The 18,363-nt window shown below is 47.9% G+C and overlaps 1 protein-coding gene across 1 annotated transcript in view; it reads right to left on the bottom strand.

Moving 5' to 3' along the window:
* Positions 1–567: 567 nt before the first annotated feature.
* LRRC74A (leucine rich repeat containing 74A) overlaps positions 568–18,363 on the bottom strand; it is a 28,635-nt gene continuing 10,839 nt past the window's right edge. Inside the window, exons 6-13 of the mRNA XM_057732636.1 lie at positions 16,336–16,385; positions 15,898–15,979; positions 11,881–11,966; positions 11,207–11,401; positions 7,737–7,832; positions 4,769–4,915; positions 917–1,024; positions 568–723 (exon numbers count right to left, since the gene is read on the bottom strand). Of these exons, the coding sequence (XP_057588619.1) occupies positions 568–723; positions 917–1,024; positions 4,769–4,915; positions 7,737–7,832; positions 11,207–11,401; positions 11,881–11,966; positions 15,898–15,979; positions 16,336–16,385 (920 nt within the window). The remainder of the gene's footprint in view (positions 724–916; positions 1,025–4,768; positions 4,916–7,736; positions 7,833–11,206; positions 11,402–11,880; positions 11,967–15,897; positions 15,980–16,335; positions 16,386–18,363) is intronic.

The raw sequence follows: 18,363 nt of genomic DNA, 5'->3' as shown, positions 1-18,363 counted from the left end.
GAGGTCTAGCATGGTGGAGTGGGTTCTGGAACCACTCAGACCGGAGTTCTAAGGCCACAGCTGCCCCTTTCTGGCCGCAAGCACTTGGCTCTGTGCTTTCCTTCTGTAAAGCTCGGTTTCACCACTCACAGCGTGGGGGTGACCTTAGTGCCTGTTGGGCGCTGTGAGGATTCAGGCACCTGTCTGGGGACTGGCGAAGTACTTGGCACGTGGTGAAGGCTCATGGATGTTGGTTTCCATTATGACCATTATCATGGTCCTTTCTGATCTCTTCAAGGAGTTCAGCCTAAGTCACAAGCTGCCTGGCTGCCTGAGCTCCAGCGGAATTGAATGACCTGCGGCTCCCCAGTGCACCAAGCTGGCCCACACTTTGGGCTTGGTACTTGCCGTCCTCTGTCCTTTTGTCTGTCTGTGTGACACCCCCTCCCTCCCAGTGATGCCTCCTTTTGGGGCCACTGTGGTACCTGTACACGCCTCCACTGCCTCTTTCACCATGCTGGAGCCTAAACATTTGCTCCCTGTGTCACCTCCTATCTGCTCCAGGGTGGCCCCAGGAGCCAGGGCACCTTAGAGGGAACGGGAGGCCTGCCCCGGGCAGAAGGGCAGCCCAGATGCGGCCAGGTGGCGGGGCCGGGCTAACCTGAAGTCCACCATGTCTGTCTTCTGACCCAGCATCTTTATCAGCTCCCTGACTTGGTACCGGTTTACAGGGACCTTGTTCTGCTGAGGAGGCAGAGAGAACATTCGGGGTCAATAGAGCTCTCTGCTGCCAGCCTGCCCCCAGACCTCCTCCATCTCTCTCTCTCTCTCTCTCTCTCTCTCTCTCTCTCTCTCTCTCTCTCACACACACACACACACACACACACACACACACACACACAGCGCCAGCGCCCGCGCCCACTAGGAATCCGCACACCTGTATCATAGCTTTCCGGAACTCGCCCACAGGCATCTTCGTCTCTCCACTAGGGTTCAGGCTCCTGAAGAAGTCCAGGACTGAGATTTTGTGTTGGTCTGCATAGCTCTGAGAGAAGCAGGAGACACCAGGAGCCTTGTAACACCTGTACCAACCCCCGCCTCCCGCCGCCGCCCGCCCAGACCGAGGTCGGGCAGCACCACAGCCCACGACGGTTCCTGTGTGCGTGCCCCCACGCCGCGCGGAGCAGGCTCTCCTGCGGCTCCACGTTCCAAAGCGGGAAGGATTGGAGCCGACACTGTTGAGCTCCCACAATTTGGGGGGAATAGGGTGGCGATCATATTTACATGTGTTATTTAGTTTTGAAGTTGCCCCTGCTAAGACTAGTGAAGATGGAGCTCTGTGGGTGTGGGTGGCCTGTCGTCAGCTCAGAGACCAGAAAAGACCAAGCCAGAACCATGCAGTGTGAGGGGCAGGACAGGCTCCTGGAATTCATAGAATTCTCATTGCTTTATACAAATGCTTATATGGAGATGTACTGTGTTAGAATATTTTAAAAATAATATTTCATTGCTTTCAATTCAAAGATATTACCTACTCACATTTTAAGGTGATTTTAAATTAAGAGAAGAAAATGAAAAATAACCAATAAATCTAATCCCACCACCCAGAGGTAACATCTTGATATATACTTTTTCATCTACCTGTCTGTCTATCTGTCTTTCTATTTTACATACTATTTTATAAAATGCACTGTATTAATACACTGTGAACTCCTTTCCCATATCATTAAAATATTCTTTTGGGTCCTTTTTTAGTATCTTTTTCTTTTCCTCTCCAACTCTCAAAAGACCACAGGCAAGGCTCAGCTGTATCGATAGGTATTTCTGCAGACGCCCTGCTCGCAGAGGAATTCCTGGGGGATCAGTGCCTGGTCCCTGCTCTCCTCTTCCCCACACTTCCCCCCCCACCCCCACTGCTGGGGTGAATCCCAAACATACATTTCCAGCTCTGCATGCCCAGCAGAACCCCACTGACACCTCAATCCAGCATATCTAGAGCGAACCTCAGTCAGCTGAAATCTGCGATCTGTTACTGAGGGCTGCGGCAGGGACCATGGATGGGCCCCTGACACCCACTCTGGTGCCTTTATAGCCAGCCTCTCTCTAACACAGAGCCTGGAAAAGGAAAAACCAGCGTTCCCCAAGCTCCCTTGAAGCTATGGGTCAGAATGGGTTGGAATGGGATGGGTTTCACCAAGCACCTGGGCGAGACGTGTGTGTGACCCATGTGATTTGAAGAGAGCAGGCGGCTGTGGGGGTGGCTTCCCCATTCGGCAGGCGATTCCCGATTGGGCGGCTTCCTGACCAAGGTAGAAGCAGCAGCCATCCTGGCAGCCCAGTCGGGGTGTCTGGGGAGCCATTTCTGGAATCTCAGCTTAGAGTCTATTTCTGCAGTCCTGTTGGTGTCTCCGGGGTCTGGCTCTGGTAATAGATCCCTCTCTGCTTAATGCAGCGGAGTGGATTCTGTGGCCAGCAACTAAGAACCTTGAGGGGCATGAGGGCCTGTTACTTTGGCAGGTGCTTTTGATAAGACCCAGTGTAGCTCCTGCCCTGGAGGAGTTCAGAGTCTTGCAATGAAAGGGTGAAGCAGAGGGCCGCGGGAACGTTTAGCAAGAGCGTTTACTCTTGACCAGGGAATCTGAGAAGGGCTGCCCCTGGAAATGATACTCGAGTGCAGACCTGGAGAGTGAGGAGGAGTGAGTGAGACACAGAGGGCAGGAGGAAGGTGTTCCAGGCAGAGAGGGACTCAGAGTTGATGTTAAGAGAGAACTGATGCAGAAAGGAATGGAGAGAAATCCAGTGGGGCTGAAATGTGGAGGAGAGTGGGGAGGATGGGAGGGATGAGGCCACAGAGGGAGGCGGGGCCAGGGGGCAGCTCCATTTCCCCACAGGACTTCCCTACTTCTGGCAATGTTACCATTGTTCTTTTAGTCCAGTGGGCTTAAAATTTGGGGGTTGTCTTTGGCTCTCTCCTCTCCCCACAGACCTCCCTTCTCCCAACACACACACACACACACACACACACACACACACACACACACACACACACACACAACCACTCACCAAGTCCTGGAGATGCTCCATAAAGATATCTCCTGCCCCTGTCCCCCGACTCCCACTGTCATTTTCAGCCAAGTTCCCTTTCTATAGCTAGAATACCATGATAGTGTCTTGCCTGGTTGTCCCATTATCATATTTACCCCCTCAGTTCATTTCCCTCCCCGTTGCCAGAGAAATTACCCCTCAGCCCACTGGATTCATATCACACCTTCTGCTCAATAACTCGAACTGGCTTCCTGCTCCCTGTGGACTCAGACCCAACTCTGAGCCTAGAATCTGAGGACCGCTGCATCCAGCCCCAGCCTCCCTTTGCAGCCTTGATGCCCAGGCTCCCCTATGAGACCAGAGCCACGCGGTCTGGTTCCCACCCCACCCCGCACCCCGGACACACCGCGAGTGACTCCTGCTCTGCTCCTCTGCGGGTGGGAATCCTCCTCCCTCCCTCTCTCTGCTGCTCCTCCAGGCCCGTGCCCAGCCCCTCTGCCAGGAAGCATCCTTTTCTGTGTGCCCAGTCCTGCAGTGACCTCTAGTTTGGATTGTATTTGCTACCCTGTCACTTGTTTATCATTCATCATATGACAGTTTCTATTAGAAATGACTGTATCTGTCCCATCTTCCCAACCAGATTGTTGGGCCCCCGAGGGGAAGGACTGTGGTTTACATCGTATGAATGGTTGGGTCTCTCCTCTGGGATTCCCTTTCTATACTGTTTTAAAACAAGGAGCAAGGCCCCCATGTTGCATCAGATAACTGCATTCCCACTCTTCTTGCAAAACAGGTTTCCCCTCAGTTCCACCTGATATCATCTTCCTTGAAAAGATACAAAGATACTTGATACTGCTTTGCCTTCTAGAACTTTTCACACAACGATCATTTTTCATGCAAGAGCTCTCCTCTTTGGTTCTGGAAACTAAGGCACAGAGCAGACCATCCAGGGGCAGGAAGCAGCTCCAGCGGCACACACCATGCGGAACCCGCACTTGCAGGGCACCACCCTAGCTCCTCCCGCCCCAGGTGGTGACGGCCCTGCGCCCAGCAGCAGGCCCCTCACCTGCACGTCCAGGTGAGAGCTGGCAGTAGAAACCCCACTGCTCTGTGAGGTCGTCAGACCAGAGGAGCTATAACAACCCTTCCAGCTCTAACGTTCTCTGAGTTTTTGTTTCCATTGTTACCTCTGCCTCCTGTGACTGCCAGACACAATCTAAGACTCGAGCCAGGGCCAGGGGACCACAAGGTACAAAAGACTTGAGGGTTCCTTGTTAGCTGAAGCCATCAAATAGCTGTCCTGATCACAGGGTTAGCACGTCTTGGCATCCTTACCAGCTATTGGAAAGAGCCTGCATGAATTGTGTGCTTATTACGTGCCAAGCATTGCTCTAAGTCACATGTAGAATTTAATCTTCACAGCAGCCCTGCTGGGGTGGGTATTATTGTTGTGCCCATTTTACAGATGAAGCGACTGAGGCACAGAGCACTTCAGTGACTTGTCTTTGGTTGCAATGGAGGAGCCTGGCTAGTAGAAACCATCCTTTCCAAGCTCCTCCCACTTCAGCCAGTTCTCAGTCCTTCCCTTCCTCTGGGAGCCAAAGGGAATATTCCACAGCAGAGACATTCCTCGTCAGAGAGGACTGTGCAGACGCTCTGGGGGAGGAGAAACTCTGGGAAGCTGAGCCAAAGGTCAGCTCTCTCCAGGGGTCCCTGTGGGCTCTTGGAGGACGGCAGGGCTCACCTGGATCAGTTTCACGGGGCTTGTCCACGTGAAGAGGGTTTTCTTGTTAGAGATGCCTCGCACTGCCTTGTATATCACGTCCAGCTGGGGGTGGACGGCACACACCCCATCCAATATTTTCACGAACTGCTCGGACACCAGCACATTCTGAAGCAGGGGAGAGGGGACCCGTCACGGGGAGGGCTCTGCCATCGTGCCATCTCCCAGCCCAGCAGGCTCCCCCAAGCAAAGTCAGTATGTTGTCTTTTCTACTTGGTTCTGCAGTGCTGCTCCTAGACTGGGAGCACCTTTTATAGAACCTGGGGTTTGAAGTGTAAGTTTCCCATGTGATATTGATCGGATGTACTAGTTGGGTGCTGGTGGCCTGTCACATACTGTCAACTCACTCTGCTCTCAGAAGGTGAGCATTAGTGTCTGTGTGTGACTGATGAGACGCAGCTGTGGGGTTACAGATTGGTCCCCAAATAAAGGCCCTGAAAAGCCCATTTCTACACCAGTGTTGGTCTTCAGAGCAGGTGCCGTGGCAGAGAGCATCCCTCATTCCAACCATCCTGTCACGGCTCAAAATGCACTGGGAACCCCCCTCGTGGAAGTGGCTTCTGAGCCGGGTTAGAGACCACAGGAGAACATATGTTCTGTGAGATGGAGTTTGATCAAACCTGGCCTCCCTCAGAGTGATCAACCTGCTTCATTCCTCAGACGGGGTTCTCCGTATCTTTTGCCTTTTTGAAGAATTAAGTCCAAGCTTAAGGGCTGAAGACTTACTCCCTCCCCTTTGTAGTTATTCTAGAGAAAATTCTAGAAGCCGCTACGATGAAGGGATTCCAACACCACTTAGAGTTAAGACAGCATCGTTGACAAAAGGGAAGCAAAAGGCCAGTTCAGACCTATTTGTTCTGGAAGGCCTGTGCAGCGACAGTGAGATCCCAGCTCATGGGTTTATATGCCGTCTTGGGGCCCAAGCAGCACCATTTCTAACATTTCCTCAGACACCCCAAGGCAGTGCTGGGGTTCCTAGCGTACAACCTGCACCTACAACCTGTAGGGGGCGGTGGAGCGAGCCAAGTGCTAACAAACTCTGGCCCTGTGGCTGAGGCGCAGAGGCCGCATCACAGGTGCAGGTCAGAGCTGTAGGATGAGGGTAGAGAGGGCCTCTGAGGAGGAAGACCCGTGAGCACAGGAAGGAGCCTGGCGCAGGGAGGAAGGGGCGAAGGAGCAAAGTGAAAAGAAAAGCAGGCATGTTTTATAACGTTTTATAATCTGTGGCAACTATAAACCCAAATTTTACTTACTATCCAGTTCCAAAAAGCTTGGGTATCAAATGCAAAATATCATCACTGATAGAATTGTAAGGTATTGGGCTTCCCTGGTGGCACAGTGGTTAAGAATCCGCCTACCAATGCAGGGTACGTGGGTTCAAGCCCTGGTCCGGGAAGATCCCACATGCCTCGGAGCAACTATGCCCGCGAGCTACAACTACTGAAGCCCTCGCGCCCAGAGCCAGTGCTCCGCAACAAAAGAGTAGCCCCTGCTTGCCACAACTAGAGAAAGGCCACGTGCAGCAATGAAGACCCAACGCAGCCAAAAATAAATAAATAAATAAATAAATTTATTAAAAAAAAGAGAACTGTAAAGTATTAGAATCTTAACGAAACATCATATTAGTGTGGCATTAAACAAATGTAAAAGGACTTTAACACTGTACCTTCACAGAACTCTAGAGTAGGAGGCAGAAGCCCTGGGTTTACTCCTTGTTGTGTTTCTCACTTGCTGTGTGGTCCTGGGCAAGTGACCTAACCTCTCTGTTTCAATTTCCTTACATGTAAAATGGGAAAATGAGGAAAAGTCCTTGTTATGGGTTGAATGATATCCCCCCCCCAAAAAAGATGTTGAAATCCTAACCCCCAGTACTTGTGAATATGCCCTTATTGGGAAATAGAGTCTTTGCAGGTGATCAAGTTAAAATGAGGTCATTAGGGTGGGCCCTAATCTGCTATGACTGGTGTCCTTATAAAAAGGGAACCCTGGGATACAGAGACAGACAAGCACACAGGAAGAACACCATCTGAGGCTGAAGTCAGAGATTAGGATGATGTTTCTATAAGCCAAGGAACAGCAAAGATTGCCAGCAAACTACAAGAAGCTAGGAGAGAAGCAGGGAATAGATTCTTCTTCACAGCCCTCTGGTGGAACCAACCCTACCAACACCTTGATCTTGGACTCCTAGCCTTCAGAACTGTGAGACAATAAATTTCTATCATTTAAGCCACTTGGTTTGTGTACTTTGCCATGGCAGCCCTAGGTCATGGATACACTCTACCTATCTCCCAGGGTAGGACTAAATGAGCTGGCATCTATAAAATGACTTTGGGGCTAAAAGAAAGAGTATAGAATAGTAGACAAGTATAGGGTATTGTTGGCACCAGCTCCCACCTCTAGGGTGATTCAGGCGGGAGTACCCGGCAGAGTGAAGTCACCTCCTCAGGCTTCCCTCCTCCACCAAGGTTTTTTTTTTTTTACACTCACATACTACTCTGAGTAGGCTGAGTCATGAAATGAAAACCCAGGTTTGCACATGTTTTAATACTCAGATTCTAAAAATCCTGTGATTCTGGAAGCATTCTAAGCCCCAAGGCCATCCATCGATAGGGCTGACAGTAGACAAGTCTGTTCTGGGGTCCCCCTGCCTTTGCTTCCGGTGCTCCTCCTCTCTGCCCTCAGGCCCACTCTTGGGGGTGCAGGTCCTGGGTTCCCAGGATCTGGTAAATAATTTCACACCATGATGGTATTGACTGAGGCACTGCTATGGAAAAGACCCCTGGAAAGGGCAGAGTTGTGCTCCAAAAGGAGTGGCCTTTTCATGGGGCATTTCTGTGAGGGCCCTGAGGGCTAGGGCTGTTGGCACCTGACACAGTGGCTATGCTAACTGGCTTGCTTCCTAGTGCGGGCAAATCATTTGATCACTTACGGAAATGTCAATATCCTCCATCTTGGATTTGGGGTTCCTCTTGATGGCCAGGATAAGTAACACAGCCCCATCCATACTTATAGGGTTCAGGTAAAGCTGTGGGAGGAAGGGAGAGGCAGAAGGAGGCAGAGATGGGGACAGAAGAGGCTGGCTCAGAGCACTGTTTTCATTTATTCCCATCAAATCACAATCTCTGTCCTCTTCCCAGACTTCTCTGTAAGCACCCACCTCCCTGTCTGTCATCCATTCACCTGTCCATCTCGTTGCTCATCCATCCATCCATCCATCCATCCATCCATCCATCCATCCATCCATCTGTTCACCCAGCAAACATCTACTGGGGGCCTGCCATGTGCCAGTGACTGGGTTAAGCAGTGAGGGATGCACAGGCAGACATAAGATCTCTGCCCTCAGGTAGTTTACATGCTAGAGAGAGACATAGGCAAACAAACAAAGGACATCAGAAGTGCAATGATGGTAGTGACAGAGGTACCCACAGGTACTGCAGAAGCAAGGAAAGGGGCATCCAGTATGGTGGAGGGGACACCAGCTAAGCCTTGCAGCACTGATGGGGATTAGCTATGGATGAAGAAGGCAGACCGGACCAGAGGAGGGAATAAGATGCACCAAAGAAGACAAGGGAAGGCAGGTGCAAAGACACAGAGGTGTCTGGGCAACAGCAAACATTTTATGAGCAGGACCAGAGCTGTAGTGGGTCAGATTGCACAGGACCTCTGGGGCTTAGCTAGGTACTCAGGGCTTCATCCCCACGGTGCTGGGAGCCACTGAAGCGTGGTGTGTAGATTAACAGTGGGGCGCACAGAGCCCAGTGGCTCTGCTTAACTAGCTTTCTGGGCTTGTGTTAATTCCCTGACCACTGCGTACCTATCACCTAGGGCTGCTCTGAAGCGTCAATACATAACTTCAAGCAAAGCATTCAAATGAGTGCACGGCTCAGAGCAAGCAGCCCGTGAATATTACGTATGGTCCCTGAAGGCTTTCAGCTGATGGTTTCCTGACCAGGCCAACTAAAGCTGGATGTCAGGGGGTTCTTGGGCTCTGCCGTGCTCCAGTGAGAAGACAGCCTGGAGTGCTGCCCTCATAGGGCTTAGCATCTAGACTCTTTCCTTTGACTCACTTCCAGGGAGGATTCTTTATTTTTTCAAGATTAAGGAAAGGAGGGCTGGGGCTGGCTGTGGAGAGCTACAGAGAATTCCAGTGGCAAAACTGATGTGGCCTCCGCCTATGGGCCTACTACAAGTTATATTTTAAGCTTTTTGTCTTTCATTTTTGAAACAATTTTTATATATAATAGATAGCCAGTGGGAAGTTGCTGTATAACAAAGGGAGGTCAACTTGATGATGGGTGATGCCTTAGAGGACTGGGAGGGGGAGGGTGGGGGGGAGTCGAGGAAGGGAGGGAATATGGGGATATGCGTATAAATACAGCTGATTCACTTTGGTGTACCTCAAAAACTGGTACAAGAGTGTAAAGCAATTATATTCCAATAAAAAAAAAGAATTCAAACCAATTTTTAAAATTAAAATAAAATATTCGGTCATTATAGAAAAACTTTCAAAAGCAGGAGAAAAAAATGTTAAAATTGCCTATATCCCACTAACCAGAGTAAATCCCTGTTGCCATTTTGCTGAGGCAGGTTTTGAGTCTTTTAAAATTCAGATTCTCTGAACTTCCCTTGGCTTCATTGGCCACTGAAGGAGAGTCCTTTGCAGGCTGGGTCAGTCCCTCTTCTCTGAGTCACACTGGGTGCCCCTCCAGCCAGGCGGCCTCTCAGCTCCTGCAGTCACTAGATGGCCACCTGGTCTGGTGAGCGGTCACCATGCTCCCCTCACTGGTGGGAATCTGGCTCCCTCTTGTCACCTGAGCAGCTCTAAGGTGGCTGTCCTCTCGGTTGGCGACTCATCTTCACTGATTCCTAACTCGCATTCTTCTTCCACCAGCCCCCCCATGTCTGTGGTCCCCCTAAATCACCCCCACACCTTGCGGGAGTTGGAGCTGCAGTAGAAAGTCAGGTAGAGCTGACTTCCCTCTGCCTCTTGCTAGCTACACAGCCTGCAAGTCACAGAGCCTCAGTCTTTTCATCTGACAAGTGGGGCTACTAGAGCCCACTTGATAGGGCTGGGCCAGGAATAAGGAGGCAAATCACTTGATACGGAAGCTGGCTTGTGGTAGGAGCCCCAGAAAGAGGACCTATTAACAGAACTCCTCATTTTTCATCAGTTCCCAACTCCCCAGGAGCTTCTCTGTTATAAATTAGCATCTATAAGCAAATTAATTTAAAATGAAATATGCATTGATTTACTTAATAAATATTCATGGGGCATCTACTATATGCCCAGGACCCTGCTAGGTACAGGGGATATTACTAATGGGTGAAGCCAAACACGTCTTTGTCCTCAGGAAGCTTTCGTACTAGCGGGTGACAGTCAAATAGTCACTCAAATGAGAATAGAAGGAGAAACTCCGGCGAGTTCTGCGTGAAAGGGTAAACAGGTAAAGAGGATCTGAGGCTTCCCGCAGGGTCCCTGGGGAATTGCTGCTCTAGCTGTGCTCGGAGACAGCACAGCCGTTGAGGCCAGTGGAGGGAGCACTGCAGACGGAGGAAGCAGCAAGGCAAGCCCTGCAAGAAGGGAGGTGAAGAAAAGACCTTGAGGCCACGGCTGGAGCTCAGGGGAGAGTGGAGGGTAAACTGAGGCTGCAGAGGCACACGGGCTGTGAGAACTGGATTGGAGCAATGGAGGCCATGGAGAGGGCTAAGCTGGAGGAGGGTCGGTGGGGGTGGGGTGGAAGTCAGATTTACGCTCAAAACGCACACTCTGGCCACAATGCAGAGAAAAATTGGAGGGAATTCCCTGGTGGTCTAGTGGTTAGGATGCAGCGCTTTCACTGCCAGGGCTGAGGTTTAATCCCCGGTCAGGGAACTAAGATCCTGCAAGTCTCTTGGCGAAGAAAAATTAAAAAAAACTGAAGGAGACCCAGGTGGGAGGAAGGAAGATGGGTTAGGAGACGACTACCCTGTGCCAGGTGAGAGTGGAGGGTGGCGCTGGGTTTATAGCAGAGAGACAGCCAAGAACATACACACACGTGAAGCACAGGGTAGATTTTCTCTCCAGCGACATCCAGCTCCATCGTCCTGCTGCCCCCACCCCAACACACAGACACATACACAGATGCACACACACGGGCACACAGATGAAGGGACACGTATACAGACACACATGCTGATGCACAGATACTCACAGATATACACACATGGACGCACGCATGGACACACGGACACAGACACACACACACTGATGCACAGATACTCACAGATATACACACATGGACGCATGCATGGACGCACGGACACAGACACACACACACACACACACACACACACACACACACACACACACACAGGAACGCACACACAGGATGTCCCGTTCCCAGCGCGGGTAAAGACTACCTTCAGAACTTTGAGGCTTTCGTTCAACTCCAGTCCTCTGCTGATGTTGGACAGCCCTTCGTTGCTGATGTTGTTGCTGCTGAGGTCTATGTAGACCAGGCAGTTGTTGAGTCTGAGGACCTCCCCTAGGGCTGCAGCCCCCTCGTTCCCAAAGCTGTTCATGGAGAGATCCAGTTTCCTCAGGGACACATTAGCCTGCAGGGAGAAAGGAGAATAGCACCAGTATCAAGGCTGCGTGCAACTCATCCAGCTAACGGGCCCCAATTGTTGTCCCCTGCTGGCATCCAGACAGGGCGCTCAGTGGTCCCCGGGGAGAGAGATGAGCCACATCTCTCCAGATCCCTCCTAGCTGGGCTCAGAGGCGCAAGGACTCTTCAGGCTCATTCCCTTTGGGCTGAGGTCATTCCCTACCCACTAGTTAAACTGTCCCCTTGAAGTACCTCCAAAGATGCCAGCTAGGTTGCTGCAGGGTGAATTTACCTAGAAGGGATTTATACTAAAGAATAGCATGCGTCCAGGAGTTGTGGGAGGCAAAACTAACAGTGTGAAGAGCACTTGAGGAGAGCTCAGTATGCCCTCCTCCATGGTGACCATGGGGAAGAGGCTCAAGGTAGCAGACGGGAGGGCTTGGCCATCCTCACCCAGGCTCAACACACCACTCCCAGAGTGCTTACCTGGAGACCGTTGCTCAAGGCCACCGCTCCCCGGAGGCAGAGGCTGTTCCAGCTCAAATCCAGCGACTGGAGCCCTACGTTGATGGCTGTTGGAGGGAGGGAGTCATCTCAGCGTCCCCCACATCCCAGAGAACCCAGTCTCAGAGTTGGCAGAGGTCCATGACATTGGGGATAAGGATCACTCAATCCTCACGCAAAGCGAATCACGGAGGGGATAATTTGTCAGTTATTCGTTTAAACACAAAATTATAAGATGATTCCCAATACTGGCAATGATGTAGTAAAATACTCATACATTGCAGGTATTGCAAGCAAATGATGTACTCTGGTAGATACTATCAGGTCACGGACATTTTCCTATGAAAACCTGTTTTCTCTGTCTCACAGCAACATCACCCCTGAGACTCTTCCTAAGGAGACAGTACAGGATTTAAGAAGAGCGACATGCTTATAGATGTTTACCATGGCATCACTTATAAAAGTAAGGTTTGTGACTCACAGGGCAAGGGTAAAGCAAAACATAAATATCCATCTGGTGGAAAATTACACAACCATTAAAATAGATGGAGAGAGCATGGGAAACAGGGGTTGTATTTACATAGGGCGACTGCGATGGGCATGGCGGTGCCATATATATCACGTGATATCTTTTTTATGAAGACCTATGGGAGCAGTGGTGGCCCCAGGATTTCCATCCAGGAGAGCTTTAGGGTTATAGTCAGGTGGAAGTGGGAAAGCATCAGGCTTGTCTAGAAGTTGGGTTTGCACAGAAATTGCACATTTTTTTAACTTAAAGTTGCTTTTGCTCACATGCTACATAGGGTTGGGAAAGCATCCTATTTAAACACTTCATCATTGTTATTTTTATTTGGAGAGGGCAGATGTGCTGAGGACACCATTGGAAGGAGAGACTAAAGTGCTCTCGAAGGATTACTGAGTGGGAGGAATCACCTTCAGTCCCAGGCAAAATGTGTTATTCTGTTTTATTTTTTACGGGCTCTGTACTGATTGTGTCCCTCTCTTGTGTCAACCACCAGGACAGACTTTCAGCAAAGTGCCCAATACCTTCTATTATATTGAGAACAAACTTTTCTCCTGCCTTCATTTTCTCTCCCTGCCTGTCTCCCTCATTCTCTTCCTACCCTTCTTTCCTCTTCAGTGCCATGTCCCTCACTTAAGTCATACCTTGCGCGCCTGCCTCTTTTAAATGACTACAAAATTAAAATTTTAATGCTGTTCTCAGCACTTACTAGCTACGTGACCTTAAACAGGTTCTTATGCATAGAATTGAGATGTTAACCTGTACGGTTTTTTGTGAGGATTGAAGTAAAAAGCCTAGCATGATGCCTGTCACATAGTAATCATCTTATATTTGGTAGCTTTAATAATAATAAAGTTTTTTTTTAAAGCTGTGTATATATTATGAGCATAACCATATTAAAACGGAATGTAGTCTGTCATTTTAAATTTGTTTTAAAATTTAATTTTAAAATGTTTGACAGTTGGTTTTCAAACGGAGACTCAAACTGCCCAACAATTCTTTTACACTTTACTCTTGCCCTCCTCCCACTCTCAGCTGAAGATCTTGCCTCATACTTCATAGCGAAAACAGCAGCAATGGAATGAGAGAGCTTCATCCTCTGACGTTCAATCTACCAGCCCCCCTGCCTCCGCACCCACTCTTGCCTCCTTCTTCTTTCAGTCAGTGATTAGTCCCCACTGCTCTCAGAGGTGACCCCTCCGTTTTTGTTCTACATGGCATTGCCTCCAGCCTTTCCAAGGACTTTGCTCCTCTAATCATCTCCTTCTACTGCAACATCAGTTTCTTCTTTTCCTCCGATCAGCACTTTCCATCCTTAAAAACCTTCCTGGACTCTGTGCCACCGTTCTTTCTGTTCCAGCCTTGTCTCAGTGGAGCATCTAGAGTTGCTTATGTGGCCATTTACATGTCTTTGCATCCCCTTTTCAACTCAACCCACTGCAGTTGGGTTTCCATATTCACCCACTTCACGAACATGGCACTGTCAAGGTCACCAATTATTTCCATGTTGTGAAGTCCTGTGGTCACTTTTCTGTCCTCATCTTCTTTGACCTCTAACCAGTACTTGACCCAGTTGACCACCTTCCCCTTCTTGAAAATACTCCCTCGCATGGCTTCTTTGTATCCCACTTTTCCTCCTATTTGACTCACCACTCCTTCTCCAGTTCCTCCTCCCCCTCTGCAACCCCTAAAAATGTTGGAGTGACCCAGGGGCCAGTGGGATGGCCACCTACTCAACTCTATCTGCACTCCTTACCTGGATGACCTTGTCTTGACACATGGCTTTAAATACATCCCTATACCGATGACTCCCAAATGCATGTTTCCATTTCCGACCTGTTCACCGAGCTCTAAACTCACACAGCAAACCACCTGCTTGACATCTCCGTGGAGGTGTCAAATGGGCATCGAAAGCCCTCCGTGGCCAAAACGGAAACCTTGACTCCTAACCCCTGCGCCTCCATACTGTTAATCCCTGGATTTTTCCCTCTAAGTAAACGACACCTGCCTTTCACCAGTACCTGAACAAAGAATTGTAAGTCTACCTTTCTCTCTCCCTCTCCTCCTCCTTCACATCAGCAAGTCCTTTTGGCTTTACTTCCAAAATATATTCGGAATCCATCCACTCCTCGAGAACCACCTCCTCCCTGAGCTCACGCTGGACCACCACACCAACCTCCAGACCAGCCTCGCTCTTCCATGCCTGCCGTCCTCAGCTGCAGGCTTCACACAGCAGGTCTAAACCTACAAGGTGTACCGTGTCGTCCCCACGCTCACATCCTGCATGACGCCTCATCGTGCGCTGAATGAAACCCAGGCTCCGTGGAGGTCATGGCTCGAACAGCGCAAGGTGAGGGGCTGCAGGCCGCCTGCGTGACCGCTTCTCCCTCCGTTCTCCTCCCCTGTCCCCTCTGCTCCAGCCACGCTCTCCCCCCAGGTCCTCGGACAGGCCACGGCTCCATTCTTCCTGCCCGCATCGGAACGCTGTGCGTCCGGACCCTGGCACGGCTGTTTCTTCTTTGATATTCAGGTTTCAACCAAGAGCCGCCTTCCCTGTGGGGCTTCCGTGGGCCAGGAGCCCCATCCAGATTAGTGCCCTGCCCCCACTGCTAGGAGTCCTCCCCGTTTCTACTCACTCCCCCAGGAATGAGCATTTAGGTGGTTTTTTTTTTTTATAACACTTCTGAAGTGAACCTCCTCATACATCCCTTTGTGTGTATATGGGAGGGCTTCTCTGAGACGCGTATAGAGGCGAACTGCGTCATAGAATACATACATTTTCAATGCTACTAAACACTGTCAAATCGCTCTCCAAAGTGCCTTTACCTAGCAGACTTGTGAGTGTTCCCATTTCTCGCTTGTATTCACTGCCCTTGGTATTCTCTGATGGGAGATGTTTACAGCTCTGCTAGATGACAAAGGAGATCTTGTTGTTTTATTTTGCATGTTTCTAATTACTAAAGAGTGTGGGTGCTTGGCTTTCTTTGGTCACTGTCCATGACCCTGACCATTGTTTTATTGGAAGTATTTATCACCGCCTAATGGAACTACAGGATTTTTTATCAATATTCTGAACAGTAATCTTGTATAGTATACAAATGCTGCACATTTCTACTAACTATTGCTTGTTTTCTATCATTGCCCCATAATGTCTTTCATCACATGCAAGTTTTAAACGTACTGTTGTCAAACACATGAATCGTTTTTGCTACAGTTTCTGCCCATTTCCCTTTAATAATCTATAGCCTCCCTAAAGTCAGCAAGTTACTTCTCTCTACGTTCTTCTAATCCTTTTAAAGTTTTACTTCCCACATTCAGGTGCTTGCTCCATTCCAAATGTGTTTCGGGTGTGGTTTACATCACTCTTTATAATCAGAACGTCTGATAGCAATAAAAAGCAAGAGATGTAGCTCTGACAAGCCATCATACCCCACGTCCCTCTCTTTTGCGGGCCCCTCCCTCCGTGGAAGACTCACCCAGCATCTGTCCCAGGTACTCTCCTGCCTTGTCAGAGAATTGGTTGTGACTGAGATCCAGCGACTTAATTCTATAGTTGGTCTAGAGAAGGAAACAGTGGAGAGAGAGGTGATTTTTGTCTTCTATGTACTGCAAATACCTCACTTATCTCAGAACAGTGTGACGGGGGCCCCCATATGCCAACCATTAAGTAGGCTAGTGTCCTTAGAACGGGGACAATTTCTTATTTCCTGCTGAACTGTTGATGACTACTGGGAGAATTTAGCACCATTCAAACAGTTCTATCACTTGCTGAGGCTTTTGATAGGATTGGCGGAATCTAAACACTCACGGGCTCCCTAAACTAGGCAATTAGCCTCACCTCCCTATGCTCAGAGCCACCCATCTCCCAGGGGCATCTGTCACATGGCTGGCTGTACCCATCCCTTGCTTCTTACCAACAGGGCTTGGCAAAACAGCTCTGCGGATTCTTCCTTGAAGTTATTCCCTGTAGTGAAGGGGGGTGGGCATTAGCGATGTTCTCCGGACTAAGCCTCCTTTACCCTCCATATCCTAGCCCTGCCAGCCTCTTGCCTTTGGAACAATCAGACATAGAAAAGGTGGCAAGTGCTTAAAGCAAATGTTTGGGCACAGAAGAACAGAGGGAAAAAAAAGGCAACCAGTTACCATCTCTTTAATGTTCCTTCCCTTCTCTCTCTGCCATGACTGTCCAGGGAGTTCCAGGAGTTAATACACCGTACCCTGTACATCCATTGACAACACCAACCCTAGCCTAGCGCCTAAAATCTGTAACGTTATAAAAATGCTAATTCAAGTCTGAGCAGCACGACTGGGACTAGAGGGATGATTGAGGCACTTGCCATATGTGTAAAATCTAAGAGGTGCTGAAAATCTCAGTAATCACAATGAATAATATCTTAATATTTCAAAATCCAATCAACGCAAAAAATCTATGATGAATCAAATTTTAAATAAAAGCAAGATCTGACCCTGTATGTGTATGGCCAGACCTCACTCACCTCACCTCAATCTGTCCCTGTTGGATCCTGTTTTTTATTTAAACTGTTGATATTTTTTTGATCATGGATTTTTTTTTTACATTAATTTTGGCTTTTAAAATTATTGCTTTATGATACTATTTACTTGGTTACTTAAGTTTTGTGGCCAAGGGGAGTGCCTCCCTTATCTTACCCTAGCCCCAGCCCTGCTAAGCAATCTAAAACATTGGTGACTTCTGGAGAATAAATGACACAAACTCTTATCCTCAATTTCTGTTTTGAAACCTTAATAAACTCTATGTCTCTAGCACCTAAAAAATGCTTGGCATATTACACGTGCTCAATAAATCCTTACTGAATGAATGAATCCACTGAAACACAAATACTTTTTTGGTTGTTTCTGGTACCAGTGCAATAAAATGAGATAATCTAGTCAATGTATAAAATTAGGTAATCTGTTATTCAAATTGTTGTGTTTACACCATTGGTTACCAACAGTGCATCGGCTGTAAGAAATCTTAGACCCCTCCCCCTAAAGATTCTGATTCAGCAGCCTGGGATAGGGCTGGGAAATTTGTATGTTTGCAAAGAGCTTTCTGTATTGGTGTTATATTAGAGGTCTGAGCCAATACAACCAGAAAACTCTCTAGGAGCTATAAATAGTGGAAAGAAGAGATGAAAACTTCTGTTGTTTGCAGACATGATCACCTACCTAAATAATCCAAGAAAATTAACAGAATGTTAGAACTAGTAAAATAATTCAATAAAGGGATTGGTAATAGGCTCAAGGTACAAAAATTAATAGCTCTCAAACATACCAGTAATAACTAATTAGAAAATGTGATAGAAAAAGCATTCTATTCTCATAAGAATCAAATGATAAAAGACCTAGACATAAAGTTAATATGAAATATGCATGACTTACAATGAAATAAAACTATAAAAATTTATTGAAGAACGTAAAAAAAGACCTGAAGAAACCATGTTCTTTAAATGAAGATATTCAATATTTTGAATGTCGATTCTTTCTTGAATTAGCCTAGAATATTAAATATAACCCCAACCAAAATCCCAATAAGTTTTTTTTTTTTAATGGAACTTAACAAAATGGTTCTAAAATTCATCTGGAGGAAAAACTGCACAAGAATAGCCAAGATTACTTTGAAAAAGAAGGTCAGATATAAGACATATTACAGCATATCATATAACTATAAACTAATATATCAAATATTACATACTTAATATATTTCATTAATTACAACTAATTACTGTATTATAACATATAGCATATTATAATTTTAATATTCTAAACAAACACTAAAACAGTGCAGTGTTGACATAGAAATAGATTAATGAGATGGAATAGAGACTCTAGAAAGGAATCTATATTTACACGGGAATTTAATATATGGTAAGATGACATTCAAATCAGTCAGTAAAGATAGATTATTCCATTCATGATGCTGG

This window comes from Hippopotamus amphibius, chromosome 4, assembly GCF_030028045.1.
Source record: "Hippopotamus amphibius kiboko isolate mHipAmp2 chromosome 4, mHipAmp2.hap2, whole genome shotgun sequence".
Taxonomy (NCBI): Eukaryota; Metazoa; Chordata; class Mammalia; order Artiodactyla; family Hippopotamidae; genus Hippopotamus; species Hippopotamus amphibius.
The sequence above is the reverse complement of the archived record's forward strand: the minus strand, read 5'-3'. Positions and strand labels throughout refer to the sequence as shown.